Consider the following 17,527-nt stretch of genomic DNA (forward strand, 5'->3'; position numbering starts at 1 on the left):
TTAAATTGGAATCGACTTCAGTTCGCTGATGCTTTGGCTGTTGCATTGTCAACATCAGGGAGAGAAATATATGACCCTATATTAACCCACACATCACAGCTCTGAAGCTCTAATATACAGACCTAATCATTTACATTTCGTTTCATTGCACTTGCATTTGAATGTCTTGCATGAAAAAGCAATAGTTTTTCGGCTAAGTTACGTAAGTTCTGTTGATGTATTTTTTTCCTCCCTGTTATATTTTTTGAAATGCGGTCCGTGAAATTGCTATGACAAAACCTCTCTAGCTCACTATATTGCATTAGGTTTTATGCAAATTGGATCAAATGAAACTTCTTAGCTGAAAACCAACAATATAATTTCTTCCTCTCCCTCCAGATTGGGTGTTTTGGCTAACCCTGATGCTGTTGTGTCCTGTCCGGTACCTCAGTTGTCCATACCCATCAACAGTCATTTTCAGATAGTGCGACGTAAGTGAACATATGGTTTCTCTAAGTTATCCTTTGAGGCTAAATTCCATGTAGTTTGTAATGCAACCTAAGTAATAATAATAATATGCCATTTAGCAGACGCTTTTATCCAAAGCGACTTACAGTCATGCGTGCATACATTTTTTTTGTGTATGGGTGGTCCCGGGGATCGAACCCACTACCTTGGCGTTACAAGCGCCGTAAGTAAATGTTTTGGAAATGTTATTGAACTGCAACAGGCTAGTTTTCAGAGATGTTTATATGAAATTGTTGCTCTTCCAGTCACAAAACTGGAGAGCAACAAGAGAGCCCCTCTCTCCTCTAAAGCCTGCATTAATTTACACTTAACATTCCTTAACTCCTTACCAAGGTAGCAGTATTTACTCAAGGTTAATGCTTGTCGTAGTGCAACAAGTCCAAGGTGCTTTATTTTCTCTTGCTGGACAACAGCTAGTAGCAAGAGCCTATTAGAACCTTCTCACGACATATTCACACCCCCTTCTTTTTTTAACCACTTTATTTCAGAGGCCGAAGAAGCGCTGCTCATTGACTTACCATTAAAAAGTAAGTAAGACTTTTCTCCTCTCCTCATACTTCTGTTTTTTAAATGTGCATCCGCCTTGATAGGAATTGTTTCTAATGGAGATTTACTATAAACAATGGATTAGATTGTTGTTTCTACCTTTAGGAGCTTATTTGCAAGACCAGTGTTATGGCAACAATACTACAATAACAACATTTCAATCGGTTGTTACAGAGCTCTACATCCAATTTGGCTACAATTTTAGAGCATGCAATGCCCTGAGCTCCATGCCTGGTTGTGTGCAGCTTTATTTGGTTGCAAAAGTTGGTCATGAGTTGCCTATGGCAATGGGGCAATCAGCAGTTGGTTGAAATAGCTCACTGTTTCCAAATCACTGTTTACCTAACTTTGTGCAGAGTGGGTAGACATGCATGTAGACATGGATATTGTCTCCATGGTTGTTGTGAGTGAGTCAATGGTATATTTGTGGTGAATGTAACCAATTTATCCATATGTTGTCTGCATGTCACTCCTGCCCGTGTCACACACTACGTCCAGCAATAATTGCCCCTTGGGAATAAAGTGTATTGAATTGAATGGGTCTGTGGTGGCCATAAGGGGAGTCAATGGTGAAGGTGTGTTTGAATGAATGTGTGTTCCTCCTTGCCCCTCCAGCTTGCATTAAGATACGTGTCAGAGGGGAGAAAGCCCCAGAGCTGGTGCTGGAGCTCCAGGACGATGAGCGCAGCCGGTCTTTCTTCTCCCAGGTGAAGAGAGCCAAGCAGCAAGGTGAGCCAGTCTCTCTCTTTCTTTGTCTCTCTTTTTCTCTCTCTCTTTCTCTCTCTTCTCTTCTCTCTCACACTGCTCAACAGTGCCATACCGTACTGACGTCCCTACTCCTTGAGGCATGTATTATTCACTTAACGTTACTGATATCCCTCTACGTTCTCTTCTCTCACGTCTAACCCATGTCTGCCGGTGACATTACTCAGCTATGTTTTAAGGTCAAATGCACCTTTCAAGGTGGCAGTGGCAAACACTGAAATGCATCCAGAGTACCTAGTAGTACCAACAATCTCTGGTGTTGTGTTACGAGTGCCAGATTTGATAGTCTCTGGTAGCCGTATGTTTTGATTTAGCTGTGGTTGATGGGCCACTCAATGTCAATGTGGATTGTGGATTATTTTAATGGGATTACATGTATCAAATGATTGGTGTCCACTTTCCGCATAATCTATCACAGCCAAAAGACTTAGTGGCTCATCACTCTGTTATAGATGCATTGTACATGGAATAATGTTTCACCCCCCAAAAGTGCTTTAAGTTGAAAATACAATACTTTTCTCACTGATTGCTCACTCATTCACAACACCCAGTCCTGGAATATTGACAAATATCTATTTGAAAACAGAGTGGCTGCCATGCACAATTCTCTGGAATCCTCTTCCCTATAGCAAAACAACCAAAGCTTCTGCGCATGTGTGGGATTCTTTACTTTACTGCTCCATCTGCTGCCGCAGCATATCAAACACAAGCAGGACAGACAGGCAGTCTCAATACCGATATAATGTTCTTTTTTTAAATCATAATTGCAAACATTGGCTAAGCAGGAAGCAGACAGGCAGTCAAGTTGTAGTGTTATTTTTTCAGTCTTTAACTGTAGCTCAGTTGGTAGAGCATGGCACTTGCAACGGCAGGGTTGTAGGTTCGTTTCCCCACGGGGGGGCCAGTATGAAAAATGTATGCACTCACTAACTGTAAGTCGCTCTGGATAAGAGCGTCTGCTAAATGACTAAAATGTAAAAATGTATGTTATTGTGGTTAAAATCTAGATTGTTTTTGCCCCATTGCAATGTGTAGACTGTGTCCTGTGTGTGCTGCTGCAATATCCTTAGTTACAACAGACAGAGAAGGTTGTGGTTGTAGCCTACATCCTAAATTAGCCTACAAAATATATTTTTTGAATGTTCGTTCAAATTGCAGCAGGTTTTTATATCAGCTGTTCAGAAATATGAGGCAGCGATGTAGGCTACATCATCATTTCAATTAAATTGGTTGATAGGAAGGGTTTAGAAGAGGGTGAGTAAAGTATGAAATGTGAAGAGAGGGGGGGATATGTGCGTCAAGAAACACACGTGCAGAATGTGATTTTGGTTCTTTAGCTCTGGGGAAGAGTCTACCAGGGGGGCAGGGCGGGGGCAGAAAGGGGTGGTTACCTTCGGTCACGCAGCCTTAGCCATTATAAATACAGATCCAGGAGCAGTTTGGCTAGATGGGGGATAGTATCTGTTCAATATGACAACCTGCCCCTCCAGTTTTGAACAGTTACTGTCCGTGTCAATGGTTGCCTTGGCATCACTGGTTAATGATTGAGAAAGCCCACGGTAATGAGGTCACACTGACACATCGTCCCAAATGGCACCCTATTCCCTATATAGTGCAATAGGGTGCACTATATAGGGAATAGGGGTGCCATTTGGGACGCAGTGTCAGAGTGAGTTAGTAGAAATATAGCAACACAGCCTCTTACATCAACCAGCTCCTTCCTAGTTCCTAGATACCACCCGAACTGCCTACGCTCTGTCTCTCTGACTGTCCCAAGTGGCACCCTGTTCCCTATGTTGTGCACACATTTTGACCATTGGCTTTTGCAGAAGCAGCAGCTACTCTTGCTGGGGTCCACAAAAAACACATGGAAAGTAACAAAACACTGATACACTGACACAAGGAAAGTCACACAAAAAAAAAATACGATATACAAACAATGCAAAAAAAATAAATACAAACAATACAACAAAATAATGATGTGTTTGTGTACTCACAGTTCCCGCCAATCCATGAGTTGATTTTTCTTCTGTTTTTTTTAAAGGTAATTTTTCTGTTTGCTTGAGTAATTGGAAAAGGAAGGGAGTTCCATGCGATCATAGCTCTGTATAAAACTGTGCATTTCTGTGAATTTAATTTTGGACTTGGGGACTGTAAAGAGACCCCTGGTGGAATGTCTTATGTGGTATGTATTGGTATCTGAGCTGAATGTTATTTGATTTAGCAGACAATCTGGAATTTGTCACAGTAAAATTTCTCATACAATGATGTTAGTTCTGTATGTGCAGTTTAGGGCAAGGAGTGCTGCTCTGTTTTGTGCCAGCTGCAGCTTTGCTAGGTTGTTCTTTACTGCACTTGACCATATTACTGGACAGTAATCAAGATGGGACAAGACCAGAGCCTGAACAACTAGCACAGTTGATTTTTGTGTCAAAACGCAGAACATCTTTTTACAACAGACATACCCCTCCCCATCTTCACAACAACTTTGTCAATGTGACTTGCCTATGATAATTGACCATCTAATGTTATACCTAGGAGTTTAGCTTCCTCAACTTGCTCAATGGTCACACTCTTTATGTTCAACTCCAGTTGAGGATTTGTCTTAGAGAATGTTTTGAACCGAATACAGTGCTTTTAGTTTTAGATGTATTTAAGAACAGCTTATTATTAATCACCCATTCTGATACTAACTGTAACTCCTTATTTAGAATTTCAGTGAGCTCATTGGCTTTGGGTGCTGACATGTAGTGTGTGGAATCATCCGCATATATAGTAATTCTAGGCTTCGCGTAAGACCAGTGGCAAAAAAATTTAGAAGAGTAACGGCCCAAGGCAACTGCCCTGAGGGATTCCGCACTGTACGTATCTGATGTTAGAGACACTCTCTGGGTTCTATTGGATAAATAACTCTCCAACCATGTGATGGCAGGTAATGTAAAGCCATAGCAAGTTAGTTTTTTCAATAACAATTGATGATCAATAACATCAAAGGCTGCACTGAAATCTAACAATACCGCTCCAACTATCATCTTATTATCAATGTATTTTAACCAATCATCAGTCATCTGAGTCAGTGCAGTACAAGTTGAGTGCCCTTCCCTATATGCATGCTGAAAGTCAGTAGTTAACTTGTGCTCTGAATAATAGCATTGTATTTGGTCAAACACAATCCTCTCCATCAGTTTACTAAGAACAGGCAGCAAACTGATTGGGCTGCTGTTAGGGCCAGCAAAAGGTGCTTTACTATTTTTAGGCAGTGAAATTACTTTAGCTTCCTTCCATGCCTGTGGACACACACACTCCTTTAGGCTTTGGTTAAAAATATAGCAAATAGGGGTGGCAATAGAGTCTGCTACCATTCTCAATAGTTTCCCATCAAGGTTGTCTATACCTGGTGGCTTATCATTATTGATTGATAACAATAGATTTTCCACATCTGCCACACTAACTTGACCAAATTCAAAACAGCAATCCTTCTCTTTCATTATTAGTTATTTTACCGTGAAACTTAAATTAATAGCCGGGCGTTTATTTGCTTAAATCACTTTTATTAGAGACAGGCTTCTATTTGAGCCAAGCGTCTGTTTCCTTAATGCACACAGCTTTTGCTCATTTGCATAGTTAATTGTTTAATTCCAGCATTCACTTCCAGGATTTTAATTAATTTCTTAATTTCCAGCACCGTGTTATCATTCACACACTGTCAGGTTTATTTTGTCTTAGTATGCCTCTACTTTTCCTTGACAGAATAATTATTCTCCTGTGTGACTGCATTTCTCCTGTTTGATAAGCCGATTTCTTGGTCTGTACTCCCGAAGTTGGTAACTGTTTTTGTACTTGCCAGTTAGCTACATGTCTATGGTTAGCTAGCAGTTCTCAGCTGTTAGCAGCCAATGGCTAGCGGTTTCTTACTTTTTATAAAAAAACTGATGATAAAAAAATTTTTCAGAGTCATTACTGAATTATTTAATGTAACAAATCAAACTTTAAACCTCGTAAACAATTGAATTGTCATTCATGATAATGTCAAATGGCTGATGTGGATGCGTGCGGTGTTGGAGTCAGGCGCAGGACACAGAAGCTTAGTCGATCCGACTTTAATAGTCACAGGAGCAAAATACAAATCCAACGAGCCTCATAAACAGGAGGCGAGCGAATACGCAAAACAGTGCGTAAAGTGCGAACAGCACTAACAATAAGAAAACAAATAACCTACACCAACAGACAGGCGTACAACGACACACAACTACAAACAAAACCAAAGGAAACTTATAGGTGACATAATCAATACGTGATATGGAACAGGTGCACTAATCAGACAAAACCAAACAAACATAGATAACATCAAACGGTGGCAGCTAGTACTCCGGGGACGACGAACGCCAAAGCCTGCCCGAACAAGGAGGAGGAGCAGCCTCGGCGGAATTCGTGACAGATAACCTCATAAACGATTCGATTAGACCCACCATTTATTTGAAACAGGCGTTTATTTGCTGAAATGTGTGCCGTTGCCCGGCTATTAAAAGGGACAGGCGGTATTTGAGAGACTGCGTTTTAATTGAAGTTTTACAGTATACAAAAATTTGATGTTTACTGTTACATTTTGAAATTTAACTTCTGAGTTTTTCCACTTTACTAGTGAAATAGTCATTGAAATGATTGACTATTGAAAGGTTTTGTTATAAATGACCCATGAATTTCAATGAACGATGGAGATTAATTGGGTTTTCTGGCCATGATTTCATTTCAGGTACTCCAAAGTATTTTTCCATTGTGTTTTATGTCATTTATCTTTGTTTTGTAATATCATTTATTTTTAAGTTTAGTCACAACATTTGTTAATATACTCTCTATCTCTCTATCTCTCTATCTCTAATCTAATCGAGCAACCTGACCAAACCATTTTTAAATTCATCATCAATCCTAACAGGTGCATGCTTGTCAATAATTGCCATTAATAATTGTACGAATACTTCCAGTGCTGTATCTGGATTTACTGCCTCATACACATCCGACCAACATACATTTTTCACATCTTCAACAAAAGAATCCTGAAGAAACATGATCTCTTATAAATGACTTTAGGCCCAACCTTTGGTACTTTGGCTTTCCGTGTTATTGCCACAATGTTATGGTCACTACAGCCAATGGAAACTGGTATTGCTTTGGAGCAAAGCTCTGCAGCATTAGTGAAGATATGATCAATAGAATGTCACAGATCTAACAAAGGTATGCACTCTAGTTGGTTGAGTGATAACCTGGGTCATATTACAGGCATTAGGCACATTTAGAAGCTTCATCTTGTGAGGACAGCTAGTTGCTAACCAGTCAATGTTCAGGTCACCCAGAAAATGGACCTCTCTGTTAACATCACACACATTATCAAGCATTGAACACACATTATCCAAATACTGACTTTTAGCACTTGGTGGCCTATAGCAGCACCCCAAAAGAAGAAGCTATAGATGAGGCAGGTGAACTTGCAACCACAACGCTTCAACAACATTCGACATGAGATCCTCTCTAAGCTTTACAAGAATATTACTCTGAACATATCTAGCAACATCTCTCCATAGGTATTCCTGTCTTTTCTGTTGATGTTATATCCCTGTATTGCTACTACTGTATCATCAAAGGAATTATTTGAGTTTCAGAGATGGACAGTATATGAATGTTATCCAGTGTCATCAAGTTATTGATTTCATTAACCTTATTTCTAAGGCTACATATATTCATATGGGCCGTTCTTAGCCCTTTCCTTGGTATCTAATCAGAGATAGACATAATATGGAGACATAATAAATAATTATGTGTGTGTGATGTTGGGCTGAAGCTACTGACCTGCAGGCTTGGCTCTCTCAGTCCTCCCAAGCTTTTGGGAGGGAGGGTGGACAATGAGCCTGTCTTAGTGGATGTAAGCAATCCTCCCGTGCTCTCTGGCAGCTTTCATAGATGGGATAAGTTATTTCCGCCTCTGGCGCACAGCTTCAGAGAAGTCCTGGTTAAGGAAGATGTTGGTTCCTGTCAAGATCTTGGCTCTCTTCAGAACAGCGATCTTGTCCTTAAACCTCAGGAACTTGACCAATATCAGCCTGGGTCTGTCACCTGGGCTGGTTACATGTTTTCCACCCTGTGGGCGCGCTCCCCCTCATTCTTGGTATGATCCATCTGCAGCTTTTCAGTGATCATTGTTCTTCAAACTAGGCCCAGTTCTCATGTGTAGACTCTGGAATACCATCCACAACGATCTTATTCCTCCTGGATTGTTCCTCTAGATCAGGGGTGTCAAACTCATTTTAGTTCAGGGGCCACATGGAGGAAAATCTATTCCCAAGTGGGCCGGACCGGAAAAATCATGGTATATATATATATATATATATATATATATATATATATATATATATAACTTAAAAACAACAACTTCAGATTGTTTTCTTTGTTTTAATACGATCAACATACAACATAAAGCTGGAGCCTGAGGACAGTGTGTCCAAAATAGTACAAGCACAACATCACTATTAATCATAAAACACGTCAAGTTTATTTGAAAATTCTAAAGAAAAAGAACACACAAACACACAATGCCTCAGTGATTAACAGAACTGTTTCACAGATCACAGAACTATATCAGGGTGTCATTTCTCAGGCAGAAATGTAGATAAAAATTATGAAATCCTGTTCCCCAAACAAGTGCAAGAACCACAGAGTCAAGAATAGGCTAATTATACAAATAAAATAAAATCAATTAAAAACAATAGCACATCAACATAAAAACATATAAAGCTGGAGCCTGAGGACAGTGTCCAAAAGCACAACATCACTATTAATCATAAAACACCTCAAGTTATTTGAAAGTTCTGAGGACAAAGAACACACAAACACACAATGCCTCAGTGATTCACAGAAGTATATCACAGATCACAGAACTATATCAGGGTGTCATTTCTCAGGCAGAAATGTAGATAAAAATAATGAAATCCTGTTCCCCAAACAAGTGCAAGAACCACAGAGTCAAGAATAGGTTAAATATACAAATAAAATAAAATCAATTAAAAACAATAGCACATCAACATAAAAACATATAAAGCTGGAGCCTGAGGACAGTGTCCAAAAGCACAACATCACTATTAATCATAAAACACCTCAAGTTATTTGAAAGTTCTGAGGACAAAGAACACACAAACACACAATGCCTCAGTGATTCACAGAAGTATATCACAGATCACAGAACTATATCAGGGTGTCATTTCTCAGGCAGAAATGTAGATAAAAATAATGAAATCCTGTTCCCCAAACAAGTGCAAGAACCACAGAGGCAAGAATAGGTTAAATATACAAATAAAATAAAAACAATTAAAAACAATAGCACATCAACATAAAAACATATAAACATAAATCTGAAAGCGTTGCTCAAACTCCCGTAACAGTCCCGTTATTTTATCTTTGAACCGCTTCATGTCTGCCACATGTTGGGTCGCGCACACATTTTTCAGACAGGGGAAGTGAGCTGCATCACCACCGGCAAGTTGCGTCTCCCACAATGACAGCTTCAACTTGAAAGAACGTATGCTGTCATAATACTGCGTGACAACTTTGTTGCGCCCTTGCAGCTGTTTGTTCAAGTTATTCAGGTGCTCTGTAACATCCACCATAAATGCAAGGTCCTGCATCCATTCTGCGGAATGAAATTCTAACACTGGTTTGCCCTTTTCTTCCATGAACTGTTCAATTTCTTCTCGTAAATCAAAGAAACGCCTCAGCACAGCACCTCGGCTTAACCATCTTACCTCAGTGTGGTATGGCAGGCCATAGATGTGGTCTTTCTCTCTGAGAAGGCTGTCAAACTGACGGTGATTCAGGCTTCTGGATCGGATGAAATTAACAGTTTGGATGACCACCTTCATGACGTTATCCATCTTTAATGACTTGCGACACAAAGCCTCCTGGTGCAAAATACAGTGAAAAGTCAAAAAATCACGTCCTCCATTTGCAGATTGCACTTTCTCTCTGAACTTTGTCACAACGCCTGCTTTTTTTCCCGATCATTGAGGGCGCACCATCTGTAGCCAGGCTGACAGCGCGGGACCAGTCCACTCCGACCCTGTCCAGCGCGCCGACGAGTGCGGTAAAAATATCAGCTGCTGTCGTTGTATCTGTCATCGGCACCAACTCCACGAACTCCTCGGTGACGGTCAATGTGTCATCAACTCCGCGGATGAAAATGGCCAGTTGTGCAACATCTGTAATGTCCGTGCTTTCATCAATTGCAACCCAAAACGCAATAAATGACTTTACTTTTTTGCTTCAACTGGCTGTCCAAATCCACTGAAAGATCGGAAATCCTGTCTGCAACTGTGTTTCTTGTCAGGCTGATATTTGCAAAAGCCTGCCGCTTTTCAGTGCACACAATCTCCGCTGCCTTCATCATGCATGTTTTTACAAATTCACCCTCACTAAATGGTTTTGAAGCCACTGCGATTTCATTAGCAATGAGGTAGCTAGCTTTCACTGCAGCGTCACTGATGTCTCGGCTGTGAGTAAACACAGACTGCTGTTTCTTCAGACCCGCCAACAGTTCATTCACCTTCTCTCATCTCCGCTGTCCTTGAAAGTTGTCATATTTGTCGGCATGAAGACTCACATAGTGGCGACCGAAGGTTATATTCTTTCAGCACTGCAACATGCTCTGAACACACCAAACATACAGCTTTCCCATTCAATTCCGTGAATAAATAGAAGGATGACAATTTTTCTTGGAACACTCTGCACTCTGCGTCCACTTTTCTCTTTTTTGACAGAGACATATTGGGGCAATGAGGGTGCCAAAGCACATAATGTTAAAAGTAGAAGCCGTAATAAATATCGCGGGCAAAACAAAGTAGCTCATTGGCTGCACGTGCTTGACCTACTTGCTCTGCCCCGGTATAAACAGTTTGCTTGCTTAACACAATTGCTATTGCGCCATCCAGTGGACGCAATTGGAACAGCAGTTTATTTTATTGAAAAATTGCAGCGCATTTTTATACTTTACAAATATATATATATTTTTTAATATATATATATATATTTATTTTTTTATCATCTCGCGGGCCGGATTAAACCCGTTTGCGGGCCTGATCCGGCCCGCGGGCCGGACGTTTGACACCCCTGCTCTAGATGGTCTGTTTTACTAGTCATTGTAATAAGGATTCACAGAGAGTGCTGATGTCATCTTGAGATGGTCAATAGAAACAAGATGGCAAATTTCATCAAAATTGGTTGGATCCTTTTGAAGGGAGTGTAGTAGTGGTATTGCCATTGCATTTCTCCTAAGATAAACTAAAAATGACAGATTTGTACTGTACTCTATGAGATCATTCTTGGCACCATACACATTTGCAAGACTGCAATTATTGGTACTATACACTATGTACTATACAGGTTGCAACTTATACAGAAATGCTGTCTTATCTAACTCCGAGTACATTTGTCTCTTCATTTGTCTCCAGCGCTGCCGTCAAACCCAAGGTTGTCTCTCTTTTTTTCAGTCGAGTCCAAAAGCACGCAAATCAAAGCGATGGATCCCATTGTACCGGCTCCCCTAATGCCGTCACCCCGCAAAGTTTCTGCCCCCGTACCACCCATCCCTCCACAAAGAGGGATCCACAAAGCTGTCAACTCTCACACCAAGCCCACCGGCGTACCGCCACCGCCTCCCAACCTCAACAATAGTTCTTCAGCTAACCAGACCTGCACAGGTAAGAATACATGGATTATATCGTTCAAATTGAGTGATTAAGTTCAAATTGATTACATTTATATAGAGCTTTTCCAGATGCTCAAAGCGCTTGATGTTGTGTAGGGTAAACTCACCTTGTCCACCTCTTATGTCTAGCACCCCACTGGGTGATTGTACTGCAGTCATTTTGCACCACATAGTTCACCATACATTAGCATACAATACAGTGAAGAGGTGAATCAATACTTGTTGCATACGAAGGTTGAATGATATAGTGAATGTCACAGGGTTTCTCACATCTGAATCTTTCCATCTCAGCAGATAGACGGGACCCAGCTCTCTCCCTGGCCACGGACTTTGGCTTTGAGGACAACTTCAACCACTCCCTCAAAGTGGAGGAGAAGAAGAACCAGCAGAATGGCATTGTGCCCCCCCGAGAAGCCCCTCCAGTTCCCCCTTTACCTCCACGTAAAGGCTCCTACACTCCCTCCAATCCTCTCCCCCCCGCGCCCATCCCAATCTCCAAAGACAGAGTCTCGTCCATACAGGCTAAAGATGCTGCCTTGGAAACGCCTGCCAAAACAGAGTGAGTGGTACCAGTAGGACCGTCTCATAGTATGCCCATCCTTTTAGAGATATTTTGTCCCCTACAGAACTATCTGTATTTGCCTTCTATTAGTGTCAGAGGGCCTCCATTTATAATTTTGTTGTCAGAGGGCCTAGATCAGTGGTCACCAACCTTGAGTGGTCACCAACCTTGAGTCAAGATCACTTTCTGAGTCCAAAAGCAAGCCGAGATCTACCACTTAGATGTATTTTTAAACATGACTTAAAAAACATAAGCATATGCAACATTAACCTATTAAAAACAGTTCCCATAGCAATTATGTTTGTGCAGTAGGCTATAGGCCCAAAACATTATCACTGCATATTGGCTATGCTTGAATTGCCTTGCCAATGTTCTTCTCATACCATTTTGAAATTATATTGCAAAATTTTTGGTACTTGTGAGGCACAGCTGAGTGAGCATAATAATTGGCTTTTTGTATTTTACTGGACTGATGGTCTGCATCTGATTGTCAGTCTGAGGGGAGGGAGGGAGAGAGCAGCGATAAGGCTGTCTCTCACCCGACTCACCGTCCCTCCGCTCTCCCTCCCTTCGCTGAGAAAAGGGGACACAGTCTTCCTTCCAGTTGATGGTCGAAACTCAAGTCACACTGCATTATTTCTGCCTCATGCACCAATTCATGTCGTTACTCCTATGACCAGAGAAAGTCAAATATTTATTGAATATTTAAAAAAAAGACACAAGCCGCTAATGATAACGAAAGCTTATCGAAACACTTTACTATACTCATTCATTGCAGCAGCAGTGCTGGTTGTAGCGTGAGTGGAAGTAGGGAGAACGCACATTTTATGGCTTATAAAAGTGTTGAACAAAGTGTTGACAGTGCTGAATAACTTAAACATTAACGTATGAATGGTTCAAAATGGGAACCCTTTGCCTTCCTGGCCCTAGGGCTGCTGAATCAAGTGCACCTACCGCCAACAGTGCTAAACAAACAAAAAAAAAAATTATATGAACGCAAGGCTTTATCGTTGGCTTTTCTATAGAAATGTTTGGTGATTGACTACGAATGCCTTGGAGAGATCGACCAGTTGATCACGATCAACGATTGGTAACCACTGGCCTAGATCTTGATTTGTAGGCTTTACACCCTGCTTGGAAAAGAATGTAGTGGAAATACTGTGGTGATGACTCATACTTATGTGATCTTGCAGTTTTAGGACTGCAGTGGACCGGCCCAACTCGTGGAACGACAGCCCCACCACCAACAGCATGCGGAACGCTATGTTCTCCACTCAGGCCGGCCAGAGAGAGAACCTCATCAAACACTGCCTGGGCAAGAAGGAGAAGGAGTATGTGGACATCAAGGACTTCAGGTGAGTCCCCGTTGGTTTGTGTGGATGGTGGGTGGGGGTGTCTGTGACCGACTGGGTTCGAACCCGGGTCTCCTGTGTGCCACAAGCAAAACACTAGGCATTACCTTGGGGAGCTAATCCAAGTCTTCAGGTCTCGGGCAAGGTAACATCACACAAGCGTGATTCGTTGAGCCAGCTCCATTACATGTGCTCCTCTGCAGTAGCCAGTTGTAATTCTGGACAGAAAATTGAGGAGATCGATTGAAAGTGGATTATAGCAGCATCACCCTTTTAAAATTCCATTCTGGTGAGATTAAATCAAATGCGCTAATTTAGTTATTATAAATGTTTCTGTAGGCTGTAGTTTTTCCATGTTCCAAGTACTAAAAAGTACTTTCACTCACTGAGCCGTAGTCCATATTATTACCGGCAACCCTTATCAGCCTACACCCTCGCACTAAACTCACTTGTGTGTCTGTCCACTTAAGCATGTGAATGTCTATATAAGACTGTTGTGTGTGTTTCAGATTGTTTACCGGAACGTGGAATGTGAATGGCCAGTCCCCAGACAGCAGTCTAGAGCCCTGGCTGTGTTGTGACCCAGAACCTCCTGATGTCTACGCTCTGGGGTCAGTGACATGTCTATCTGAGTATCCAATGTCTTCTACACAGCACGTATGAGTGAATGAACCTGGGTTGTATTCATTAGTGCACACCATTGCAAAATGTTTTGTTATGGAAAACAAGCAACAAGCGTTTCTTATCGGACAACCTCACGTATTCCTCCCTGCTTCAGTCCGTTTTCTTCCGTTTGGTGCCTAGTGAATACAACCCAGAATTGTGCAAGTAACATACTTTTCTGAAACGGTTCCTCTGAATGCCACGTAATTAATGATGGATGGACTTAGTTAGTTATAACCTAGATTTCATAACATACTCTAAAGAGTGCTTTTGTGCACTTTCCCAAGCATTGGAGCGCTGACTTCCCTGTGTATTCTGGGTGCTGTAGTTTCCAGGAGCTGGACCTGAGCACAGAGGCCTTCTTCTATCTGGACTCGTCGAAGGAGCAGCTGTGGGTAGAGGCTGTGGAGAGAGGTCTTCACCCCAAAGCCAAGTACAAGAGGGTGAGGCAGTGAGAGGTCTCTTCTCATCTTCAGTGGAAAACAGGAACGGTTCAATCAACTAAAGTAAACTGTTTCCTAGAATATTACATACTTGTAATTAGGTTTTAAAAAATTACAGTAATCACACGCTTATGAATAGCAGCAGATGCCCTTATCAACATATTTTGTTCATACTCAAATAGACATAATATTATTTTGATATTATAATAATAATATGCCATTTAGCAGACGCTTTTATCCAAAGCGACTTACAGTCATGTGTGCATACATTTTTACGTATGGGTGGTCCCGGGGATCGAACCCACTACCCTGGCGTTACAAGCGCCGTGCTCTATCAATTGAGCTACAGAGGACCACCCATACGATATGAATGTCCTCCACAATGGATGCTTCTGTCCCCGCAGGTGCGCACCATCCGTCTAGTGGGCATGATGCTGGTGGTGTATGTCAACAAGGTGCACAAGAATCACATCAAAGAAGTGGCTGCAGAGCATGTGGGAACTGGCATCATGGGAAAAATGGTACGAATGAGTCAAGTCAAATAAGAGGAAGTGTTTGTGTTATCCTTTTTCTCTGATCAACTTATACCATTTATAGATACAGTGAGGGAAAAAGTATTTGATCCCCTGCTGATTTTGTACATTTGCCCACTGACAAAGACATGATCAGTCTATAATTTTAATGGTAGGTTTATTTGAACAGTGAGAGACAGAATAACAACAAAAAAATCCAGAAAACCGCATATAATTTTTTTAATAAATTGATTTGCATTTTAAATTAGGGAAATAAGTATTTGACCCCTCTGCAAAACATGACTTAGTACTTGGTGGCAAAACCCTTGTTGGCAATCACAGAGGTCAGACGTTTCTTGTAGTTGGCCACCAGGTTTGCACACATCTCAGGAGGGATTTTGTTCATCTCCTCTTTGCAGATCTTCTCCAAGTCATTAAGGTTTTGAGGCTGACGTTTGGCAACTCGAACCTTCAGCTCCCTCCACAGATTTGCTATGGGATTAAGGTTTGGAGACTGGCTAGGCCACTCCAGGACCTTAATGTGCTTCTTCTTGAGCCACTCCTATGTTGCCTTGGCTGTGTGTTTTGGGTCATTGTCATGCTGGAATACCCATCAATGACCCATTTGCAATGCCCTGGCTGAGGGAAGGAGGTTCTCACCCAATATTTGACTGTACATGGCCCCGTCCATCGTCCCTTTGATGCGGTGAAGTTGTCCTGTACCCCAGAAAAACACCCCCAAAGCAAAATGTTTCCACCTCCATGTTTGACGGTGGGGATGGTGTTCTTGGGGTCATAGGCAGCATTCCTCCTCCTCCAAACACGGCGAGTTGAGTTGATGCCAAAGAGCTCGATTTTGGTCTCATCTGACCACAACACTTTCACCCAGATCTCCTCTGAATCATTCAGATGTTCATTGGCAAACTTCAGACGGCCCTGTATATGTGCTTTCTTGAGCAGGGGGACCTTGCGGGCGCTGCAGGATTTCAGTCCTTCATGGCGTAGTGTGTTACCAATTGTTTTCTTGGTGACTATGGTCCCAGCTGCCTTGAGATCATTGACAAGATCCTCCCGTGTAGTTCTGGGCTGATTCCTCACCGTTCTCATGATCATTGCAACTCCACGAGGTGAGTTCTTGCATGGAGCCCCAGGCCGAGGGAGATTGACAGTTCTTTTGTGTTTCTTCCATTTGCGAATAATCGCACCAACTGTTGTCACCTTCTCACCAAGCTGCTTGGCGATGGTCTTGTAGCCCATTCCAGCCTTGTATAGGTCTACAATCTTGTCCCTGACATCCTTGGAGAGCTCTTTGGTCTTGGCCATGGTGGAGAGTTTGGAATCTGATTGATTGATTGCTTCTGTGGACAGGTGTCTTTTATACAGGTAACAAACTGAGATTAGGAGCACTCCCTTTAAGAGTGTGCTCCTAATCTCAGCTCGTTACCTGTATAAAAGACACCCGAGAGGCAGAAATCTTTCTGATTGAGAGGGGGTCAAATACTTATTTCCCTCATTTAAAATGCAAATCAATTTATAACATTTTTGACATGCGGTTTTCTGGATTTTGTTGTTGTTATTCTGTCTCTCACTGTTCAAATAAACCTACCATTAAAATTATAGACTGATCATTTCTTTGTCAGTGGGCAAACGTACAAAATCAGCAGGGGATCAAATACTTTTTTCCCTCACTGTAGGTATACAGGACATACACACTGTATTCGTGCGCAAATGTAAATGAACAGATATTTTAATGCAATATAAAATACACTGAACAAAAATATAAACGCCGGCCATTCCCTCCCCTACCCTGGACGACGCTGGGCCAATTGTGCGCCGCCCATGAGTCTCCCAGTCGCGGCCGGCGGCGACAGAGCCTGGATTCGAACCAGGATCTCTAGTGGCACAGTTAGCACTGCGATGCAAAAATATAAAAATTAAAGAGATCGTATAGTATGGCCTCTCCCTCTATCCTTCACACTAATTCTGTCTTTTGAGGGTCTCATGGGGAAATGTTCTTACCCAGCAGAAATAGACAAACACACAAAAACAAACACAAAAAAATGTTTAAGTTCTCCAAATACAAGACAGGTTGGCAAGATTTTTATTCATTCCATGCGAATTGACTGTAGCAAAGTAGTTTTACGTTAACAACAAGCTTTTATTTTGATATACCAGACCAGAGGTATCACACTGAGTCGCTGGCTTTTGCCAGTGCCACTATTTTGATTCAGCAGAAATGAATCGACTGGGTCAATCTGGTCACTAAGGGTTATTTTATTTATCTATTTCTTTACTGTGATATTAACTGGCTTATTATCATCACTATGCTGATGTATTATTTCTAACATCAATGCAAATCTTTATCTGTCATTTGAGTTTAGCAGAGATGGTATAAAAACATATGATGTAGAACCAGAGAGGATGGCCAA

General features: G+C 41.6%; 1 protein-coding gene across 2 annotated transcripts in view; it reads left to right on the top strand.

The window, feature by feature from the left end:
• The window catches only part of ocrl (OCRL inositol polyphosphate-5-phosphatase), a 46,913-nt gene that overhangs the window by 12,685 nt on the left and 16,701 nt on the right, over positions 1 to 17,527 (top strand). For both annotated transcript variants that reach the window (XM_041841971.2, XM_041841982.2), the window contains exons 3-11: positions 379 to 470; positions 996 to 1,034; positions 1,669 to 1,782; positions 11,349 to 11,558; positions 11,858 to 12,125; positions 13,322 to 13,483; positions 13,990 to 14,091; positions 14,472 to 14,586; positions 14,991 to 15,107. In XM_041841971.2, the coding sequence (XP_041697905.2) occupies positions 379 to 470; positions 996 to 1,034; positions 1,669 to 1,782; positions 11,349 to 11,558; positions 11,858 to 12,125; positions 13,322 to 13,483; positions 13,990 to 14,091; positions 14,472 to 14,586; positions 14,991 to 15,107 (1,219 nt within the window). The remainder of the gene's footprint in view (positions 1 to 378; positions 471 to 995; positions 1,035 to 1,668; positions 1,783 to 11,348; positions 11,559 to 11,857; positions 12,126 to 13,321; positions 13,484 to 13,989; positions 14,092 to 14,471; positions 14,587 to 14,990; positions 15,108 to 17,527) is intronic.

The sequence above is a fragment of the Coregonus clupeaformis genome, chromosome 2, assembly GCF_020615455.1.
Source record: "Coregonus clupeaformis isolate EN_2021a chromosome 2, ASM2061545v1, whole genome shotgun sequence".
Classification (NCBI taxonomy): Eukaryota; Metazoa; Chordata; class Actinopteri; order Salmoniformes; family Salmonidae; genus Coregonus; species Coregonus clupeaformis.